Consider the following 23,061-nt stretch of genomic DNA (forward strand, 5'->3'; position numbering starts at 1 on the left):
TATCTGGCAACCTGGCTCATCCGTGACGTCATTACGCTCGCAGCGTAGTGCTTTGCGCATCTGGAAGTTGTCGCCATCATTTCTGGCTAAATGTTGACCTAGCTTGAAGTCAGTGCGTCGTTGTGTTCGGGAATAGGAAGTTAACGACCTAATTAAGCAGTTTTTTTGCTTCTTCTTTAAACGTTTTTGAAATACTGAGACGTCATTAATCAGTAAACGTGCGTAGGAGTGTTGCATTATTGTGTTTTTCACAGTAGCCGTGGCTAATTTTGAGAGCACACGTTAGCGGAGTCTTGAGGAACGGCGAAGGGGCGTAGAGCTAGCTGTCGCTAGCTAGCAGCGAGTCGGCTAGCGTGTTAGCATCTGTAGTCATTTAGAACGAGCTGTCTGCTGCTAACATGATATAAAACTCACTAAGCTAAGGAGCTAGCAACACCAAGCTAACTTTGTAGCCGCAACCAGAGGAACCGGGACGGTTTTTATCGATCAAAGCCAACTAAATCAGCTGGGATCGATTTGCAGCGGTGGGAGTTTGTTAAGCTGGAGCCGGCGTCGCCACATCTCTTCTCTTTAACAAGTACGTTTGGATTTACAACACATTTAGTTGTGATAATGTATCAGTGAACTTGTTTTGCAAAGTTTCAACTCCTGTGTATGAGTTGCACCTGTTTGCTAGCGACAACTATATTTATATATATATATATATATATATATATATAATTTTTTTGTTTGTTTGTTTGTTTTGGCAGCAGGCTGTTGGGCCTGACAACTAGGAGGATGTCTGAAGGAGAGACCAGACAGGCCCCTGACGCCATCCAGGACGGAAAGCCGGACGCAGCTCCTGTCATAGGACAGGCAGGGTCATCGATGTCACCCCCTGTTTCCATGGTGACCCAGCCTCCAGCTGCGGCTGCCACGGAGGATGAGGAAGAGGAGAGCGAAGATGAGTCGGAGATTTTGGAGGAAAGTCCGTGTGGACGCTGGCAGAAGCGCAGAGAAGAGGTAGGGGATATTCCTACAATTCCCTTGATAGAATGTGTGTGTGTGTGTGTGTGTGTGTGTGTGTGTGTGTGTGTGTGTGTGTGTGTGTGTGTGTGTGTGTGTGTGTGTGTGGTGATGCTCTGTGGGTGCTTTGATTCCTGGTTTAATGGAAGCCTGCAGCCTGTGGTGGGTCAGATGGTTTCCATCAAGGATCAGGAAATCCAGGAAGAAAAGCGTCTCCATCTGTGAGGAAGATGAAGCTCAGGTGTCACTGGATGTTCCGAAAGGACGAAGATCCAAAGCAGACCTGAGAAATATTCCAGGAAAACCAGGAATATTTGTGAACTGGACGTTTTGTCTGTGAGGAATGAGATAAGATTCATCCGGAATCAGAAGCTGGAGTCTGGATCTGGATCAGGTTCACAACTGAAAGGTTTCTGGTCATCCAGGGTTGAATTATTGACAGACTGTAATTAGAAAAAAGACTTTTCTGTTGATTTTGGAAAAATGCCTTTAATATCTGTTGTGTTGAACTATGTAAACTGTTTTTGTGCAAACTGTATTTTGTCAGTAGAAGTAACAATGATAACTGAATCCTGTATCTTCTAAATGTATGTGTAATAGTATGAAAATGACCTCCAGATGAGTGTTTAATGAGAGTTGATTCATTTTCGGTGGTTTGTGTTGCTCATGTGAACAAAAACTGTCTCAGATTTAAGAGAATTTTGTCATAAATGACAGAAAACAGAAGCTTCAGTAAACTTTAGCTGCTCCCCTGCTGAACATCCATCATAGGAGACTTTCTTTTTACATGTCCACCATGTTTGTGTCTCTATGTTCATAAATGCTGTCTCCTCCTTCGTTGTGTGACATCATGTGTCTGAGGATCGATCGTCCTTTTGTCTTTCCACCTGAAGGTGAATCAACGCAACGTTCCTGGCATTGATAATGCGTACTTGGCCATGGACACTGAGGAGGGGGTTGAGGTGGTGTGGAATGAGGTCATGTTCTCAGAAAGGAAGAACTTCAAACTGCAGGAGGTGGGTGTTTCTCTTTCTCGTGATCTTCTGTTGCTTTTCTTTTGAAGCTTGAACATGAAGTGGTCAAACCCGTTTTTATCAGCATTAAAGTCAACGTTGAACCCGACGAGAGGAGGCAGTAATCAGATATTTAAAGGGGAAGGAAAGTAGACCTGAGGAACTGGGATTAAAGGTTTTCATTCATTTACTTTGATTCGCATTAATCTTATTGTTCCTCATGTCGTTGTAGCAGAAACAGCCTCAGCTGCTTCTGTTTCGTACACAAATGGTAAACTAGATTCTTCCTGACCAGGTTTCTGAAGATGAAAGAGAGATCACTGGTTGAGTGTTTTACTTTTCTTTAAATGTTAATGTTTAATCCATCGATGGGTCTCCAGGAAAAAGTGAAAGCCGTTTTTGACAACCTGATCCAGCTGGAGCATTTGAACATCGTAAAGTTTCACAAGTACTGGGCCGATGTGAAGGAGAACAGAGCGAGGGTAGGACACCACCTCTTATATATAAAAACCCAACTTTATTTATGAAGTCATTGAAAAAATGGAGTGTGGTGACTTCACACGTCTGTCTGCTCGTGTTTTGATCGCAGGTCATCTTCATCACTGAGTACATGTCCTCAGGGAGCCTCAAGCAGTTCCTGAAGAAGACAAAGAAGAACCACAAGACCATGAATGAAAAGGTGCGTAAAGCGCCGCCGCCGCTCGTCGATTGATTTAGAAGTGTTTTGTGAAAATAGTGATGATCGATTTATTTCCAACAGGCCTGGAAGCGCTGGTGCACACAGATTCTGTCTGCTCTCAGGTGGGTCGAACAAACGCTTTCAGAATTGGGCGTCCCGTTACTTTCTCCTTCAGTACGTCTCTTGAATGTCCTCGTTCGCTCGCCTCCAGCTACCTGCACTCCTGCGAGCCTCCCATCATCCACGGGAACCTGACCTGCGACACCATCTTCATCCAGCACAACGGCCTCATCAAGATCGGCTCAGGTGGGGATCGATGAAAGACGACGATCGGATCGAGACAGTCAGATGGAGTTCGAATCTGTTTTATTTTAACTGCTCTTCCTTCTCAGTCGCTCCGGACACCATCAACAACCACGTGAAAACCTGTCGGGAGGAGCAAAAGAGCCTTCACTTCTTTGCTCCTGAATATGGAGGTAAAAATTTCACCACTAGCGTCAAACGCGTTTGTGTTCGCTCGATCGTATCGTCCTGATCGGCTTGTTTCTGCCTCCAGCTGTCGCCAACGTCACTACGGCCGTGGACATCTACTCCTTTGGAATGTGCGCCTTAGAGGTGAGAAGAGCGCATTCTTTACGGCTTTAGGTGTCGGTACTGTTTCTGTTTGTGCAAAACGCCGGTGAATGTCTCCAAAAACGGATTCTGTAACGGGAAACGCCGTTCTCTGTGTGCGGTCGTCTCCTCAGATGGCTGTGTTGGAAATCCAGAGTAACGGAGATTCGTCCTACGTGTCCCAAGAAGCCATAAACAGTGCCATTCAGTCGCTGGAGGACCCCCTGCAGCGGGTGAGTGGTGGGGGGGACAACCAATGATGTTCGGAAGAGGAAACGCGTCATGTGACCACAGCTTTTCCTCCTCCCTGTTGTCCAGGAGTTCATCCAGAAGTGTCTGGAGGTGGATCCCAGTAAGCGTCCCACAGCCAAGGAGCTGCTGTTCCACCAGGCTCTGTTTGAGGTGCCTTTACTCAAGCTGCTGGCTGCACACTGCATCGTCAGCCACCAGCGTGAGTCCGACACACACACATACACATATGATTAAGAACTAACTAGATTAACTCTCATCTGACCGCTGACTCCTGCTTCCATAGACATGATCCCAGAAAATGCTTTGGAAGAGATGACGAAGAACATGGACCTGAACTTGGTGATCGTTGAGACCAAGAATGGAGTCCAGATGAAGTGAGTGTGACAGTGACAGCCCTTCGTGGCGTTGTGAGGCTGACAGAGGAACGTTTGTCTGCTTCTGATTCTTTCTCTATCGCTCCTTCAGGAGCTCTGATCTCACTTCCAGGACCAGAAACTGTTTTCTTTTTGATTTTGTTCTTTATTTTTATTCTGTCAGCCGATCCTGCGTCTCATGACCTCGTGTAAGCAAGATCAACAGGACGCCGCTTGAGTTTGCATGAATTTGACGTTCTGTTGACACGACTTTTATTTTGTAACGTGTAGCGATACAATTTCTGACAGAGATTTTGATATTTTCTGCAGGAAAAAAACAGTAACTTTAATCGTATTTTATCTTTATCTGCTTCTGGACAAAAGAGACCTCTATCTGCTGTGGGGCTTGAAATAAAAATGCTTAGATTTAATCAGTCGTGAATATTCATAACGTCTTTCTGTCCCTTCAGGCTCTCTCAGTTTCCTGCTCTTGAGCTGGACAAATTCCTGGAGGACGTGAGGTAGGAAACCAAAAAGCAGGAGGGATCGATTCAAATTTTCTAGATTGACCGTTTCTTCCTGCTGGAGCGATTTAATAACTGATTAGTTCTGTTTGTAAAAGAGTAATGTTCATAAAACACGCATTAAAATGAACTCATTACCACTGCAGGAATGGGATCTATCCTCTGACTGCCTTCGGGATGCCGTGTCCGCAACAACCTCAGCAGGAGGCGGTGAAGTCCCCCATCGTGCCCCCCTCGGTGAAAACCCCCACCCCGGAACCTGCAGAGCTGGAGACCAGGAAGGTGAGAACGGGCGGAGCCGACGTCAGCTGACTTCTGAATTTATTCAGTTCCCTTATTCTTAAAAAGCTGTAAATCCATCTTATCTGTGTTTACACTGTTTATGTTTACATTGTTTATTTTTACATCGTTTACGTTTACACTGTTTAGATTGTTTATTTTTACAATTTTACAATATTTTTACAACTTTTATGTTTTTTTTATGTTCATTAACTTATTGCACAAACCTGTTTATAGCGTATATTTCTGTTTATTGTGTGTTTTACTACTTTTATGTGCTTACAATTGCCCCTTGGGATGTAAATAAAGTTTTTTGAATTTGAATTTTTGAATTTAAACTGAGCTAACTCTGCTCAGGTGGTTCAGATGCAGTGTAACATTGAGCCGGTGGACGAGGGCACCAAGCATCACGTAAGCGTCTCGTCTGCAGACGTTTTCATCACCTAGCGTGTTTAAACGTTCTCACGCCGTCGTTCTCCTTCCAGCTGACGCTGCTGCTGAAGCTGGAGGACAAACTGAACCGACACCTGAGTTGTGATTTGTTACCAAGTGAGTCTCTTCATTTCTAGAAGATCTTTGGCATGTCGTTCAAAGTTAGCTGCTAATTCGCTGTGGTAGAAATGAGGCTGAAAGCAGCTGTCTGACCTTCAGTCTGAAGGTAAAAGTGCGACACCTGGTGGTTACGATCGGTACTACGCCACACTAATTTGTTTTTAACGTGGCTTCCTCTGCAGACGAGAGCGTGCAGGAGCTGGCGGTGGAGCTGGTCCAGCTGGGCTTCATCAGCGAGGCGAGTGACGCCCATCGTCTTCATCGTCGCGTGGATGAAACGCGACATTTTACGACATTTTAACGAACCTCTTCCTCCTTTTCAGGGCGACCAGCCGCGACTCACATCCGTTCTGGAGGAGGCCTTCTCAAAGTTCTACAGCCGTAACGGTTCCCTCAACCCGGTGACCGTTTCCTCGTAGCCGAGGACTCGCCAGGCCTCCGTTTCAGCGCCTCCTCGTCCCACACGGCAGGACTAGCTTCACGCTTCACCTCCGATTTTGCGGGGAAAGCTTTAGCGAGGGCGGAGGAGGAAGCGTCGGTCTGGTTTGCAGGTCCTGCAGCCTCTTCTTTTGTGGTCTGGGGAGGGGGGGGGGCGAGCTGCCACTAAGTGGATTCTAGTCTGTCTTTCATTCCCCCCCCGCCCCCCCACAGTAGCCATCAGCTCCTCTTCTAGAGGAGGAAACCCTGTCACGACGCAAAAAAAGGAAAATCTGTTCCTTTATTCAGTATTAAAACTGTATTTTAAACGTTTTTACTTTAACTTAAATAGTTGTCTGTGTGGAAACATGAATTCCGGGCACACTGAAGTGTTTATATCACAGTGTTGTACGATCTAATCAGGTTTAACCTTTAAATTCTCACAGGAGCAGCATTTGTCTCATCCAGGTTTGTCTCATCCAGCAGAGAAGAGGCAACATTTCAGACGTCTCGTGGTTTTCCTGCAGCGGAAACGTTCAGAATCAAACCTCTGGTGGTGTTTCATCGAGGCGGCTGTTTGTTTAAATGTCCTCCTTTTAGTTTCTGCTTTAAATCACGCTGATGTTTTTCGTTGAAATGCACCGCGGTGTCACCCCCACGTGAACGGGGGGTCAGTAAAAATGTGTTTTTATACACTGGAGTTCGGAAGTGAGTGGCTTCAAGAAGTCGGTGGAAGCCGTTTGTCGTGCGGGGGGTGTTTGTGGCGTCGTAGTTCATCTCTCATGAACTCAGAACCTTTTATGTTAACTGTTGAGGGGGGGGGGGTCTCTTTGCAAGTTTGCACTGCTGTACACTTTTATGTTTTCATTCTGTTTGAAAAAGCCTCCGGCGCCTCACGTCACCAGGAGGAACTTGATTTAGGAATCGTGGTTGAATCTGTGACCATCCTGTCTGCTGGACTCTGTCTCTGCAATGCTTCTCCCTTTTTTCACTTCCTAAAATAAAACGTTGTCACTTCACACGTTTTTGCTGTGTTTTGTTTTCCGTTTTCGACCAACCTCACAATAAGTTTTATGTCTCTGTCAACGCAGACAATGAGAGCGGAGTTTGGGGATTTTTACGCTTCGATTCACAATCTGGAGGGTTTGATGATGCTTTCAAGACACGTCAGACAATCGGAAAATACAGACTCCCAAGTCGGACTCTGGTTGGATTTGTTTGTAAGAAACACAATCTCGTGAGTTGGTGATGATGTCTGCCATTTGGTTGTGCAAGTAGTTATTATAAAATGAATATTTTTGCACAATTTACATTAGAAAGAATCTGAAATCTGATGTTCGATTTTTATATTTTAGCTGCGCAAGTAGAATTATTGCAAATTTGTAATGTTGGGAATTGTCAGTGGTCAAAAAGCTGATATCTGAACTTGGAAATACTGATGCTCATCATGGAACAGAGCCCTGAACTATGTATAGTTTATAAATAGTACAAGGTTCTGTTCATGGTCCAAGTTATTAAAGGACTAACATTTTCATGTAAAAATGTACTTTTAGCTTTTTCCTTGCAGGAGTTTTTAGTTTTTAAGTAGAAAAAATTGTGTTATTGGTTCACAAACACGAGACAAAATGCAATTGTTTCAAATATTTATACAAAAAAAAGAACATCTTGGTGCGTCATGAGTGAAATCTCTACACTCAGAGCATCGCTTGAATTATTTGTCTCAAAATTTTAAGAAACTGTAGCCCTTGTACATTAATATTCATGTACTTACTCATGTCACAATGTGTGCTCCGATAACAGTTGATTCAAACACATTTCATGCTGACGAACACATCGCCGTACAAAATTACAGCAGTTATAATAAAATTACAGCAAGACTAAAAAATATTTTTCATATAAAACACCCTAAAAACACAGGAAATGAAAAGCTACCGAAACAGCGACATCCAGTTTGTTATTCAGCTGCAGGTATTTTCAATTCTGTACAAGGAATTTTTAAAAAAAAACTACAAAAACAGTACATAGCACTTCAATTCAAACACATGACTCTTTCACATTACATTTGTGTTTACTTCCCAGTCTGAAAGTAACGTATATAGGCACAGTAATTATATCAATGAACCCATGTTTGGCCTATTCCTGTTATTCACAAGTCGAAATCCGGTCGACGGAATTCCTCATCTTTGATTTTAAACTTTGCGGTAGTTGAAAAGAAATTTATCAGAGCTTCTTTTTCTACAAATGTTGACTTGAAATTGTTCCCGTATTGCAGTCTGGAAGCATCTGTTGAATTGAAACATCTCCAAGATGACTTCTTTTTTTTAAAAAAAAGACAATGCGATCACATGACTTCTTGTGAATTTGAGCACAATTCCAATTATAATCCACTATTTACAGGCACAGACGAGAGCATCCGGTTCAGAGCTTACTTGAAAGTGTTGAATATGTTGAGGTTAATTGTATTTCTGCTCTGCAAGAACTGAATCAATACGTTTTGTAGTTAAATAAAGGTTAATTCTATCTGTAACTACTGAGACTCCAGCCTGGACTCGATCCCAGGGGAATCATTTCTCTGTAATTGGACTCTTTTACGATCACATTCTCACAGCAGGAAGAATTAACACCTAAGATCGTTCTGTAATGATTAAAACAAAGGTTATTAGAGCCTCTCACACCGTTATCAGATGCTAAACACATAAATGTTGAGAGGTGAGTTTTTCTGTAGCAGGATATATTTATTCTTTGATCGGAATAAATCTGTGCTTCTGGAGGGAACGTTGTGCTCTTCCTGTTGTGTTGCATCCCAACTCGCTGTTTTACTCCGCATGAATGCATCTCGATGTAAAAAACATGTGCCTACAGCAGTTCTGCATATCAGGTTAATTTCCACCCTTGATGAATCAGATGTTCACGATGAAGTCACGTTAGCACCATCAGCGCGGTTAAAAGGCATCCGACTTGAGGGTCATTCTGGTTCCGCTGGAAGAGGACGAAGTCGTTTAGCTCTGTGGTTAAAATCCTGTTGGGCCCAAGAGGTTCAGAGATCTGAAAGGAGGCGACGCCTCCTTCACTTCTTCAGGCACTGGTACATCAGCGCTCTGGGGTTCAGCATGTAGCGCTCTGAGTTGAGCAGCTTGGTGAGATACTGTGGAACCGGGGGCCGGGGGGTCATGTAGGACACGCTGGGGCTGACGGCCATCACCTCCGCGATCTTCTGCTTCATCTCCCGGATCTCCCGGTCCTGCTTCAGCACTTTATCTGTTAGACAGACAAGTGGAAAACAAATGCATGTTTGACATGTTTGCCTCCAAAAATGTAAAAGAGGAGTTAAAACACAGGTGCGTGCAGGCCTATGGCCACAAGGTGGTGCTGATGGGCGTAGATTCCAATTTAATGCCAGCAGGTTCGGTGTTCCTGGACAGGTTTGTAACTGAGCTTCCGGTTCTTCTGCAGATGATTCTGTCGTTTGCAAGAAGACAGTCTAAAACGTGTCAAACTCAAGGCCAAATGTGGCCCTCAACATCATTTTATGCGGTCTGCAAGAGTATAAAGGGTCAGAGTGGCTAAAAAGGTTTGCTTTGACCAAAACTTAATTTCCCACAATGCAGTAATTCAGCCCATTTTAACTTTGATAAAAACGTTTTGAACAAAGTTGACGTCCTAACTTGTGTTTGATGTTATTTTTCTTTATTGATTGATAGTTTGATCCTTGATTGATGGAGTTCTGTGGGTTTAATAACCTGACGAATTAACATTAAGGAGTAGTTACATTTACATTACATTAGATTGAGTTACATTTATTAGTTACATCTGGGCCTTTGAGGACAGCCGTGATGCTGATGTGGCCCTCGGGGATAGTGAGTTTGACACTCTGCTCTTACAGACAGACTACACTCACTTTTCGTTTCCTTGTCTGACTCCCAGTCAGACGGTTTATTAGTTGTCTTCACTCTTTGTCATAAATGAACTGCTATCCGGTGCGAAACGGATCAAAACAGTCAGAACCTCTTCCCAAAATCGAAGCCGCAAGGAAACGACTCTTTCATCTACCGGGGTAAACCCCGACTTGTGGGGTCACATCTGCCCCCCTCAACCAGTGCAACTCCAGGGAAATACCCCTGTTCAAGCCCCCTAACAAAAGGCAGGAGCGGAGCGTTGTCGATAGCATCCATCAGCGGTGATAGAGAAGCTTGTGGATATTAAACTGATTTGGAAGTGATGACAGGGCGCTGCAGATAATCCTTACAATAAACAGCCACATCTCCATCTTTGATGATTACGTCTTGACAAACATTTGTTCCTTCTCAAAATAGCCGTAATCCCTTCAGCGAAGGCAAAACTTGTGTGCAAATAAAACGAGAAATGCAAATAAAGCCACCTTGCGCTATCTCCAGCTGTCGGCGGGCGTCTCCCAGCGCGGAGAAGAGATCCAGCTTGATGCGTGTCTCTGCGCTCAGGTTGTACTCCAGATGCTGGGCCTTCTCCTGCATGGCGGACAGCGTGGACAGCAGCATGTCCGTCTCCTTCTCCACGCAGCGGTACTTCCCCAGAGCCTGAAAGAAACACCGGCACGAGTTACATCAGCAGCGCTGGCAAGAAGAACGCCGGAGGGAGTCTGCGCTTCAGTTCCCTAAGTCAATTTGTGCTTTTTTAAATTGATAGCTTTCATATTTTTTTTCTATTTGTTTTCATATTAGTAAAGCGTTCTCAGTGAAATTCACTGAAGGAACTGTTAAGCGCAGAGCAAACAAAAAAACCACACGTGACACGATGAACTCCAAAAAATACACCAAAGCTGCAGGAGATGTCTTCAAATAGCTCTGGGTGATTTTCTGTCATCAGAGCGTCGTTTTAATCAAGTACCTGGCGTCTCCTTGTAGCATGCTGCGTGGAGAGGACGCCCAAGAACACAACTGCATTCTGATGTGATGGACAAAACATTCACGGCAAGCAAAAATAAAAGAAATAATGAAAAATACGTCTCCACGGAAAAAAACATTCGATGTTCTATCAGCTGTACAAACACAATGAAATAAAGACGGATTCAAACAGCAAATCTAGATGAAGACAAACCAAATACTCCAACACTTGAGACTCACAAGACACTTAAAAGTCACAAGTTCATTCCCAAAGAGAGTTGAAACGATACCTCAACATCACTCTCTAGCTCTAGCACGCGACTCTCTTTCGCTTGAACCTCCAGCTGCAGTTGTTTAAACTCTGTCTCTAGCTCTTTAACTCTCTTCCTTAACATTTGGCTCTCACAGAGTTCCTGTCTGCTGTGGGGGGGACAGAGACGGGACAGTTTGGAGCTGTGAGAAACAAACAGGACACGTTCACACACCGGCTGCAGGCTGGGAGCAGAATACGTTTAAAAGACATACAAGTTGTTGTTTTTAGGAACAGTTCTGATACTTTCTTGGGGATGATGATTTGTTTTAGCTGGGAAAAGTTAAACACTGTTGTTATACGTCAAGCACAAAGACTTTAAACTGCTAGCTTTGATTCTCACTGATGACTTTATGATTATTTCAAAGTGCGCAAGACAAAAATGTGGAAATAAAATTCAAGATAAATGCTTTCAATTGTTGGAAACTTCCAAGAAAAAGAACCCACAAAGGCTAGATAAGACTTTTCATCCGCCTGCCAGCAGGGAAGTGACGTCGCTAAACGATACGTGGACAAACCTAAAGGCAAATCCCTTGGATTAGACTTTATTTGCCTTGACTAAACTGTTTTGATGTGAGCTACCTGTTTGTCAGACTCCGGGCGGTGCTGGCTGCGTCCTCCACCTTCTGGGCCTGAAGCTCTGCCAGCTGCTTCTCCACGGAGACTCTGGCCTCCGTCTCGGCTCGCGTCTTCTTCTCCAGCATGGCGCTGCTCTGCTTGTCCCTCTGCTTGGTTTTCGTCAGGCAGAGAATCCTGCAGGAAAAGCGTCAAAAACACCATAAAAAAAATGCAGCCGGACTTTAAAAAAAGCAGGCTTTCGTCGTCCCTCGAAGTCGTTGAGTCACTGCGGAGCCCTCCGGTTTAAAAACTGGAACAGAACTGGGGATAAAATGTTTGCTTCAAACCGGCTGCAAAGACGATCAATGAGACGCGATCGAACATCGCTGCAAAAACAATCAGACAGGAGATGTTGGTATTGTCATACTTATGAATCTGTTACCTTGGCAACTAACTATACTTACTGTGCAGCAGGATAAAAGCTCTTATCCACGACAGTAACACTGCTGTGTTATTATATTCTATTGTATGTAATATTGTTATCGACCCAGTTGAAAAACAGACCCGTAAATCCTTCCAAACAAACCAAACGTCTGCTTCAGATCCGTCACAGACGATCGCGGCTCCGGCAGCGTTTCCGCCTGCATTCGTTCCGGTTTTTGCTTTTCTATTTCCAGCCCGACGCGGGTTGTAAACCGCTGGAGAAGCGGAGCCAAAGCCGAGGGTCGGGAGCTGACGGGTGACTCACTTGCTCTGCAGGAGCATGTTGGACTGTCTGAGGAGGGAGACCTCGGGCCTCAGGCTCCTCTCGCTGTTGGTGAGGTTGCAGATGTGACTCCTCAGCTCCTGTTCGCTCTGCCTGTTGGCCTGCAGCTCGGCCTTCAGCCTCCGCAGCTCCTGCTCCAGCCTGACGTCGCACACAAACACAGAAGAAACACCTTTAAGCCGTTTCCTCCGACACAAACCTGCTCTTAAACGTCCGTCGGGTCGTACTTGGTCTGCTCTGCGTGGTAGTTTGGAGTTCCCGCGGCGCCCGCGTCCCAGTTGGGGCTGACAGTTTTGGAGCTGGATCTCTGTTTCTTCTCCGTCCTCCCCGCCGGTGGGGATGGATTGTTTGCCCGACCTCCGTGGGCTTTTGGCGAGGGGCTCTTTGCCGCCCGTGCGGCTTTGCTTCCCTGCTCCTCTTGAGGTAGACTTTCCAGGATTGTGGATAATTCTGCTCCCCCTGCCCCAGAGTGGCCCAGATCTCTGGATTCTGCAGGTCTGGATGACGGAGTTCGGCGGTTTGACTCGGCCGGTCGCCCCTCGGGCGTTCCTTTCTCTGTCTCCACGCTGCAGATCTGGAGGCAGTCCAGAGTGTGTCCCTCCTCGTGAGTCACCGCAGCTCCGTTCTGACACTGATACTGAGTCGCCTCGGGCTTCACCTTCCACTTTGAGCCTGAGAGGAGGCAAATGAAAATAAAAAAAAAGGTCAATGTCAGCACTGTATTTGTGGAGCTCCTATATGAAGGGTGTGAAGACGACTACAGGCTGTTGTTAACACAAGTTTAGGTTGTTTTGCTCTCTTTATTTCACCTAAACGACCACCAGTCTTGTACAAAAACCGCATTTCAGCATGATAAATGTATCGGCAATTGTTTTTGCTGCCACGTGAGCACTTTCATAATTTTTATTTGGATGAGAAAAGGGAGGTGGCTGTTATGTAAGAAGCTCTGACTCATTGCCTGGAGAGTTTGTAGATTAACTTGTGATCAAATGTGGAAAATTTATTCTAGGGGATGGGATTGACGCGCTCAATGCATTGTTTTTATGTTTAAAGTAGGTGAACACAAATCTATGGCTACACTACTGCTCAAGTACTGACTTACAGAAGCTGCCATCACATTAGAATCCCTTCAGTAGGATAGGGATCCTGATGCTAATGCACTATTGTGATAAAAGCAGGTCATTAACAGCATTAGCACTTGTAATGTAATAAGACAGCATCACTGTAGCCTCTAGCTAAAAGTGTTAGCATCACAGCGACTGAGGTGTTGATGAAAAGTGAGATGTAAATGTAAAACATGAATAACATGTGTAAAACTTAGTGTTTAGAGTTTATAAGATACAAGACAGCAGGACAGACGTTTCAGTGTCGTTATTTTATGCTGGAGGAATAAAAATTACTCACTGCTGCTGCCGTCGGTGCCGGTCTTGGGGTAAACCTGCAGGCCCGGGGGGAGGGAGTGCTGCAGGAGGTGCATATGGAAGTCGTTTTCGCTTTGCACTGACTTCTGGATGCGCAGCTTAAAGATGTTGGTGAAATAACAGGTGGCATAAAAGCCCAGATACACGACAGGATATCCGATGCTGGACGTGAGCACAAAGTGGAAAACAGAGTTAGAACATGTAGAAACACACATCTTAGCTAAGAGATCTCTCTAAAGTGGGATTTGCATTAGATCAACGAACCAGTGTGCAGCGAAAAGATGGGACAGGTTGGCGTGAGAGGTTTTCAGGTCCTTGAGTCGAAGCGAAGCCTCTGAGTAAACGAGGAGGATCCACAAGGACGCCGTGGAGATGCAGATGCCCTTCTCTGCAGACGACAAATCAAATCAAATAAATTCACCGCTAATTCAAGCAAATTCCGGATCCCAAACGATGAGCCTCACACTCACCTGTGTGCCAGATGTAGTTGAACAAGACGTAGGTGCTGGCCACAAAGAACAGCCAGTGCAGAGGAACAAAAATTAAACAAAAGATGTCCAGAGTGAAGGCAGCACAAACAAAAACTACACAAATAACCTGCAAACAAACAAACATCGGAGGGTTAGACAGATGTTTTTAAAGTTACTCCAGTTAACTGCACATCTGAGAAAAAAAGCACTTGTCCTGCTCAGAGAATGAGACTAAATTCAAATTTAAACCTGGAAAATAACAATAACAAAAAAAAATTGATCTTTGAACATGGAAATTACTTGATTGTTGTTTCCTGAACACTTTAAGAAAAAAACACTGCACAGTTTTTGAGTTGAGCTTCAGAAACGAAACACCGAAACATCATTTTAATCACGGTTGGCGGTAAAAGACACTGCGTGCGATTTGGGCCACATGCTAACAACGTGACATCACACGGCCGTGGCGCTCACCAGCCCGTGGCAGTGGAACGTGGTGTACACACTCCCGAAGAAAAGCCAGCAGGGCCACAGATACTCCAGTCTGAACTCCAGGATGAAATCCGCCAGCAGCACCAGCGTCCACATCATCATGAACTTCAGGACAGTGTAGGCGCTGTAGAATATGTAATAAAAGCAAAAAAATTACAGCTCTTATTATTTTACGTCAGGCATCAAAAGACCACAAATCACATTATTAAACCTAAAATCCAGCAGTCGCGTCTTAAAATTTTGCAGTTTTTACGTAAAAGAATGAGTTTTATCAGGCAACCAGGGGCCAAACAGGGCCTGCTTGTCCTCCTTTGTTCTGCTAGCACATCACCCCTTCTTTGTTTGGTAACCATGGCGATATTTCATCTGGAGGAGAGGGGGAGCGCCATAACATCCTGCAGGGCACACTTCAATTATCTCTTTTGATATTTTATGGACATGATGGCTATTTTAATTTATTATTTTATAATAAATAACAAAATACAGGTCAGCCCATAATGATAATGTGTGGAATTATTATCATCTATAAAAGAACAGGGAGACCACAGCATCATAAATTCGAATACTTATTTAGAAACGATATAAGGATGTCAGCTGAATTTTAATTTAAATCTGGTTTTTAATTTATATCATAGCTATTTTTTTAACCATTTTATTACACATTAATCTTAGAGAATCCACCTCTAAGATTCTAAAAAAAAAGGACAATATTTGCAGTTTAAAAATAACAATCCTGGCACTACTTTCTTGTCTTATTTGGAATGTAGTCACAACAAGTGGTGATTCGTCCAGAGGGGTTTTTATTTTTTTTATTTTTTTTCTATTCACGCTGAGTTATTAAACCGAACGCCAGACAAAGCAGGCCGCCGTTATAACGTCATCCACGCCTCCATGTAAACAAATAACGGGTCAACTCATTCCCGTGTCGGCGGCTCTCAGCCGCGATGGAGGCCGGGAAAAGCTCCAGACTGGCGGCCACGGACGTGAGCCGAGGCAGCCGGGAGTCGGAACAAAGACGGATAACACAACAAAAGCAGCTTCCGCCGGGCTCGCGCCCACCCGCCAGCAGAGAGGCGCGCGCGCGCTCGCACGGGCCTGGGGGCGCGCGCACGCGCGGCGCTAGCTTACCTCTCAGACAGCTTCTCCGTGATTTTCAGTTTCTTCATCTTCCGTAGCCTGCTCGCGTCCACATAGCGTTTCTTCATCGTACGGCTTCCGTTCCCTCCGTGCTGGTCGGTTGTTACGCCGCGGCGGCGGCCGAGAAGACGCGGAGGAAAAAAGAGCGCAGACCGGACGGGGGGGGGGAAAAGGAGCCTCCTGGTGGGAGATGATGCTCCGCTAAATAAAAAAAAAAAAAAAAACCTGCGACGACGTCTGGGAAGACGCGCGCCCAGCGGTGACGCGCATGCGCAGTGGGATGTTCCACCGACAGGCGCTCAGAGCAGGAGAGGGGACCCACCATCAGATAGCATACCTTAGCTGCTGTATGCTGTAATACTTATATACACTGTATATAACGATTTAATAAATTAGATAATAAAGTTTTGTTCATTTTAATTCACATTTAAATGTTGAAACATCACCTGTCAGGTGAATATGTTTGAGCAACCTGGGCCTGAACCCTTGAGTAAATGTTTTTAACTCATGCAAAATCTCATAGTTTTCTGCCAAACAAACTTGCCTGTCTAAAGAGCAAATATCACATCCTGTTTACATTTGAATGACAAGGGTATAAAAACCCCAACATGTTAGTGTCAGTTCAGTCGACTTCCTTGGAAGAAAGACACACGATCAGGTATGATCTGATATCCGTAATCTTAATCTTAAAAATTAGACATTTATGTCTTTTCTATGGTTGCTTATCTTCTATATAATTTCTTGTATGTAAGTCAAACCCGTTGTCCCTGGTTTAACCCCCCTGGACACAACCTCTACAATGAATACTTGGGTCTTCATCTGTGCCTTCGGGCTCCTCACTGCCCTCCAGGTTCATGCAGAACTCTCTGAGGTAAAATATCTGTTCTAGAATGTAGAGTTTCATAGCTGTTGTTTATTATCTTAAAAATGTTAAAACAGTCCAGTATTTAGTCCAGTCCAGCATTTAAAGTCATGTTGTGGGATTTCCCACATGTAACTGGGTGGAACAGATCATAGTTTGGTGGGCCGGATTACAAACACTAAAGGGCCACACATGGCCCGCGGGCCGTAATTTGCCCATGCCTGCTTTAGAGGAACATATCTTTACATAATTGTAAATGATCTCTCTGCTCCTCCTCTTGAACACTAGCTAGCGGCTGTGGAGAGAACATCTACATGACCACCAGAAGACCAAACTGGACATATGCTATCAAAAGAATGTACGGTGAGGTCTGGGACTGGAAATATGGAGTGGGACCTGTCAGGAGTGGAGCAATTGTTGGACACTTCACACAGGTGTTATTTCTGACTGAATGAAGAACACAAGGACTTAATTATGTGAAGTACACTAATAATTCTAGATCTCGTGCCCTTTTCTCCCGCAGATTGTGTGGCACAATTCCAACCAGATTGGCTGTGGGAAGGCCAACTGCCCTAACAACTTTCTGAAAACCTTCTTGGTCTGCCAGTACTGCCCTCCGTAAGCAGACAGCATGTCCCCTGACTTACATAATCACATCATGTAATTTAACACGTGTTAGCAACACGTTTTTGTAAAGGTTTCAATTTTTTTGATAAATCTGTAGACAATTTTTTTTTTTTGATCCTTTCGGACCGTGTTGTCTTTGCGAGTGTACATTAGAGAATCTCCCAGTTATTTCTCGTCAGACGTTAGCATTTGTTACTTTTCTTTAAAATTAAAAGTGGTTTTCAAAACATTTGCACAATTCCAAGAATCCACTTTTTAATTGTATTTTGTAATTCATCTAACTCTTAATTTCCAGTAAGGGCTCTCTGAGTAAAAGAGAAACCTCCGGTTGCATATTTTTAAAGGTGTTGAAGAGATAATAATATTATTATTATTATTATTATTATTGTCCTTCCACATTATAATGATGTAGTTATCCTCAAATAGTAATGATTTGAGTCTTTTGTGGTTAATATTTGTTGTTTTGGACTACATTGCAGAGGAAACTACAATACTTATCACCCCTACGAGGCTGGAACCCCCTGTGCCGACTGCCCTGATGCCTGTGATGGCAAACTGTGCAGTGAGTTAAATTACTCAGCTCGGTGACCTCTATGACTTAGCAGGCTGTTCCACCATAGCAGGGAGGGGAATCTCCTTCATATTACGTGACCAATCCTTTTCTGTCGTGTCTTTCACCTCCAGCCAACTATTGATTGGTCGCCATAAGTTTGCCACCTGTCCTGAGGTGGACTCCTGGTGTCTCGCCACCTGCCATTGCAGCAATAATATCATCTGAATGTCAGCGTTGGCTCCAATGATCTAAATGATCAGTTTCAATAAATATATATCAGCAGCATCATAAAAGCCTGTGTCCTCTGATTTAATTATAACACATCACCACTAAATATTATTTGAATGTTAACTGTATGTTTATAATAGTTATTCTAATAGTGAACGTATACACACACTTAGAAAGGAGGAAGTGGAAGGAGAAAATAGCTGAGAGGATAAAAACTGACTAAAGAAACAGTTTAATGTTTATTATATTTAGATAAATAAATACACAAAGAATGTCTTCTAATTAAGGAGCTTCACTTAAGCTAAGAATCTTGTTAAAATGGTAATAAAAGTGGTTGTCAACTTAATCAGTCATCACAAGTATTCCTGATATGCTCATTATTATTGTCATTTTTATTATTATTCTTATTATAATTAAGGAGCTTCACTAAAGCCAACACTTCTCAATTTTTTTTTTCCGTACTAGAATAAAGTTATCCAAAGCTGTTCAAGTCAATCCACTGGACGCTAATAAAGTTCATGAACTTTCTTTACTGTCTTCTTACAGTATTTTCTGCACTATAAGGCGCACTGGACTATAAGGCACACCTTCAATGAATGGCATATTTTAAAACTGTTTTCATATATAAGGTGCACTAGATTATGAGGCGCACTGCCGGTTTGGGAGAAAATTAAGCTGAAACATTGAGCAGGAGCTGAGAGTTCAGTTTCATGCTTCAAAGCTCACTTTGAAAAGCTGTGACTGCCTGAAGGAGCTCATTTTAGCCATTAATCCTGACTTCCCTACTATGATAAAAAAAAAAGAAAGAAAACAAATCAGCACAAATTGTTTTATTCATTTTTCTTTTGTACATTAAAAGGTCTTTTTTACATTGTGCTCCTCGGTTAACGTTGCTGAAGTGAATTTGAATTTGTTATTACGTATTGATTTTATTTAATTTTATTTTTCAGTATCAAATGGTGCAATAAGTTGTTCAAAAATGTTTAAAGTTTAAACAAGGTTTGATGCACTTAAAATCTTTTCTGTTATAGACCAAAATATAATGTTAATAACGTTATTATTTGTTATAAATTGTTATAAAAAATTTTTGTTCTTTTTTGTTTTCTTTAATGTTAATAAGGATACAATGTCACATGAATTCACATTTACATGTTGAAAAATCACCTGTCAGGTGAATATAGTTGAGCAAACTGGGCCTAAATCCCTGAGTAAATGTTTTTAACTCATGTTAAATCTCATATTATCCTGCCAAACAAATTTGCCTGTCTAAAGAGTAAATATCACATCCTGTGTACATTTGAATGATATAAAAGGCCAAGATTTTAGTGTCAGTTCAGTCGAATTCCAGAACACATCTTCCAGAATACAAGACAGCATTTCGGAAGACTTAGACAAAGATCTCCATAATCTTAATGTTAAATCTTAACAATTAGACATTCATGCCTTTTCTATATGAATTTCTTGTATGTAAGTCAAACCCGTTGTCCCTGGATTAACACTCCTCAGCAGTATCATAAAAGCTTGTGTCCTCTGATTTAATGATAATACATCACCACTAAATACTATTTGAATGTTAACTGTATGTTGCTAATAGTTATTTAATATTGAAAGTACTTTTATTCTCTGACACACACTTAGAAAGACAAACCAAAGAATAAGGAGTAAATAGCTGAGAGAATAAAAAACTGACTAAAGAAACAGTTTAATGTTTGTTATGCGTAGATAAATTACCTGTAATACACAGTTAAGGAGCTTCACTTGGGCTAAGAATCTTATTAAAATGGTGAAAAGAGTGCTTATCAACTTAATCAGTCAGCAAACCTGATATGCCCATTCTTATTCTTATTCTTATTCTTATTCTTATTCTTATTCTTATTCTTATTCTTATTCTTATTCTTATTATTATTATTATTATTATTATTATTATTATTATCATCATCACTGGGTGTTTTGTAGCTTAGATTCATTCGTTCCACAGCTATAACATGACATCAAATGAGGTCAGAAGGAAAAAATAGTTAAAACTATGAAAAACAGTAAGCGTTCAGTAACACTGAAAGCAGGTTGGGAAAACTGTCTGAGCCCACATGAACCTAACCTGACTTGACCTGTGTTTGCTCGTCACCGCAGGCTAACAAGTGCTGTTATAAAAGACTTCGATCATGTAACCTTAAAATAAAGCATAAAATTATGATAGAATAAAATAATTCCTGAAATCTTCTTGATAAGAATAACGTTATCCCACATTTCAGTGACGTCATCAATGTGGATCTGGACATCCGTGTCAAAAGGCTGAGACACTTTTTATTTAGTTTCCACATGGGCTGTACTTCATTATTTCTATTAAACCTATGCAGCGTTCAAACATTTGTTTGTCTTTTACTAAATGCCTCCAGCTACTTGTGCTGATCAATGAGATTCTCCAACCAATGAGACGTCACTTATTATATTATTATACTTCAACCAAGCGATAAGATGATTAAACACTCAGTCTGTATTTGTCTTAGTATTTGTCTTTATTTGCACGTCTTACCTTCTTTAAACATTTGGTTCAAGACGACCATGTGAACTCATTATGGGGTTGAAGGAGAAGAACATGATCCAGTATGAAGCTGAAACCATGACAGGAGAGGGATGACAGGACATCAACGATTGCAGGGAGACTTCAGTTAAATAAACGTTAGTTAAATAAACTTTATATACACTATATATAGTTGTTTTTTTACCTTTACGCTTTGTGTAAACCATTATAGTGTGCTTCTTGTGAAATCTACAAAGTGATACAGAGAAAACTACAATTTTTTTGCATAAGGAACACATTTTGAATTCTTAAAATAATAATAATAATAATAATAAATAATAATAATAATAAACCTAGTTGAATCTCACTCTCAAATGAACCAAAAAGCTGAACTTAAATTGTTCACGTATGAAAGAAAAACATACCGTCACTTTTATATCGCATTTCTTCGTCTTATGGCTTCCGTTCCCTCCGTGCTGGTCGGTTTGTTACGCCGGAGATGAGGCGGGGAAAAGAGTGCAGACGGACGGGGAAGAGAATAATTATATACTGTATATAATGATTTAATAAGTTAGATAATAAAAATTTATTCATTTTAATTCACATTTAAATGTTGAAACTTCACCTGTCAGGTGAATATATTTGAGCAACTTGGGCCTGAACCCTTGAGTAAATGTTTTTAACTCATGCAAAATCTCATAATTTTCTGCCAAACAAACTTGCCTGTCTAAAAGAGCAAATATCACATCCTGTGTACATTTGAATGACAAGGGTATAAAGAAACCAACATTTTAGCGTCAGTTCAGTCGACTCCTTGGAAGAAAGACACACGATCAGGTATGATCTGATATCCGTAATCTTAATCTTAAAAATTAGACATTTATGCCTTTTCTGTAGTTGCTTATCTTCTATATAATTTCTTGTATGTAAGTCAAACGCGTTGTCCCTGGTTTAACCCCCCTGGACACAACCTCTACAATGAATACTTGGGTCTTCATCTGTGCCTTCGGGCTCCTCACTGCCCTCCAGGTTCATGCAGAACTCTCTGAGGTAAGTAGGAGAAAATATGCTTTCTAGAATGTGATTAGAGTTTCACAGCTGTTGTTGTTTTTCTATCCTAAAAGTGTTCAATCAGTTCAGTAATTGAAATGCTTTTTCCCCCTCTCCTCTCTGAAACCAAAACCTGAAGGAGGGTGAGTATTTTCCATTTTTTGAACACGGTAAAATACAACATAAAATTATAATTGAATAAAATAATTCCTGAAATCTTCTTGATAAGAATAACGTTATCCCACATTTCAGTGACGTCATCAATGCGGATCTGGACATCCGTGTCAAAAGGCTGAGTTCATTTTAGTCACAAGACACTTTTTATTTAGTTTCCACATGGGCTGCACTACACTATTTCTATTAAACGTATGCAGCATTCAAAGGTTTGTTTGTCTTTTACTAAATGCCTCCAGCTACTTGTGCTGATCAATGAGATTCTCCAACCAATGAGACGTCACTTATTATATTATTATACTTCAACCAAGCGATAAGATGATTAAACACTCAGTCTGTATTTGTCTTAGTATTTGTCTTTATTTGCACGTCTTACCTTCTTTAAACATTTGGTTCAAGACGACCATGTGAACTCATTATGGGGTTGAAGGAGAAGAACACGATCCAGTATGAAGCTGAAACCATGACAGGAGAGGGATGACAGGACATCAACGATTGCAGGGAGACTTCAGTTAAATAAACGTTAGTTAAATAAAGTTTAGTTAAACAAACTTTACTTTCAGCTATGGTCACTAATATTGTTAAAGTACTGACGGTAGCTCAGTCCACAAGGGCTTGACAGGAAGTGTTTGTGTGTGTGCTGCAGCCTCTATGTACTGTATATATATCAAATAAAATAAAGAGGGAATAGTAAAGGAAATGTCTCCTATTTAAACACAATTAAATCTACAATTTAGAGACACAATAAAAATATACGCATTTCCCGACACTAAAGTTTAGCACTCAAAGAATATTGAACTTAAATTATCCACGGAGAACAGGCGGAGAAAAGAGCGCAGAGGGAAGAAGCGCCTCCGGGAAGACGTGCGCCCAGCGGTGCCGCGCATGCGCAGTGGATGTTCCACCGACATGCGCTCGGAGCAGGAAGAGATGAGATCAAAAATCAAGTAGCATACCTTAGCTACTGTATGCTGTAGAAATAATTATAGATATAATGATTTAATGAATTGAGTTAGTTTATATAATTTTATTCACTTTAATTCACATTTACATATTGAAAAATCACCTGTCAGGTGAATATAGTTGAGCAAACTGGGCCTAAATCCCTGAGTAAATGTTTTTAACACATGCTAAATCTCATATTATCCTGCCAAACAAATTTGCCTGTCTAAAAGAGCAAATATCACATCCTGTGTACATTTGAATGATATAAAAGGCCAAGATTTTAGTGTCAGTTCAGTCCACTTCCTCGGAAGAAATACACACAATCAGGTATGATCTGATATTAAATCGTCTTTATACCGTATGAGCATTTTGAAAATTGTGTTTTCAGAGCTGAGTTAGAGCTGA

At 42.0% G+C, this 23,061-nt stretch overlaps 3 protein-coding genes across 4 annotated transcripts; 2 read left to right on the forward strand and 1 right to left on the reverse strand.

Annotated features, from left to right (window-relative positions):
* The first annotated feature begins 83 nt into the window (after positions 1–83).
* nrbp1 (nuclear receptor binding protein 1) lies at positions 84–6,705 on the forward strand. 2 transcript variants are annotated; one of them, XM_068343096.1, is made up of 18 exons: positions 84–577; positions 750–1,002; positions 1,899–2,021; positions 2,399–2,500; positions 2,608–2,697; positions 2,779–2,819; positions 2,909–3,003; positions 3,090–3,173; positions 3,254–3,312; positions 3,444–3,542; positions 3,628–3,760; positions 3,845–3,935; positions 4,385–4,435; positions 4,585–4,720; positions 5,075–5,128; positions 5,203–5,266; positions 5,452–5,507; positions 5,593–6,705. In XM_068343096.1, exons 2-18 carry the CDS (start codon positions 778–780, stop codon positions 5,686–5,688), a joined length of 1,599 nt encoding a protein of 532 aa, XP_068199197.1. In that variant the 5' UTR covers positions 84–577; positions 750–777; the 3' UTR covers positions 5,689–6,705. The 2 variants fall into 2 exon arrangements, with proteins under 2 accessions (XP_068199197.1, XP_068199198.1); XM_068343097.1 differs by having other exon boundaries at positions 753–1,002.
* Positions 6,706–7,316: 611 nt separating this feature from the next.
* si:dkey-12h9.6 (macoilin-1) lies at positions 7,317–15,886 on the reverse strand. The gene is made up of 11 exons (XM_068342299.1): positions 15,688–15,886; positions 14,542–14,683; positions 14,071–14,197; positions 13,865–13,988; positions 13,584–13,762; positions 12,407–12,851; positions 12,162–12,320; positions 11,438–11,608; positions 10,836–10,962; positions 10,065–10,239; positions 7,317–8,944 (listed from the first exon to the last, which is right to left on the reverse strand). Exons 1-11 carry the CDS (start codon positions 15,762–15,764, stop codon positions 8,754–8,756), a joined length of 1,917 nt encoding a protein of 638 aa, XP_068198400.1. The 5' UTR covers positions 15,765–15,886; the 3' UTR covers positions 7,317–8,753.
* Positions 15,887–16,013: 127 nt separating this feature from the next.
* LOC137613246 (cysteine-rich secretory protein 3-like) lies at positions 16,014–18,014 on the forward strand. Its single transcript, XM_068342298.1, has 6 exons — positions 16,014–16,354; positions 16,449–16,567; positions 16,847–16,992; positions 17,082–17,176; positions 17,665–17,747; positions 17,870–18,014. The coding sequence occupies exons 3-6, from the start codon at positions 16,873–16,875 to the stop codon at positions 17,878–17,880; spliced, it is 309 nt and encodes a 102-aa protein (XP_068198399.1). The 5' UTR covers positions 16,014–16,354; positions 16,449–16,567; positions 16,847–16,872; the 3' UTR covers positions 17,881–18,014.
* The last annotated feature ends 5,047 nt before the right edge of the window (positions 18,015–23,061 follow it).

This window comes from Antennarius striatus, chromosome 19, assembly GCF_040054535.1.
Source record: "Antennarius striatus isolate MH-2024 chromosome 19, ASM4005453v1, whole genome shotgun sequence".
Classification (NCBI taxonomy): Eukaryota; Metazoa; Chordata; class Actinopteri; order Lophiiformes; family Antennariidae; genus Antennarius; species Antennarius striatus.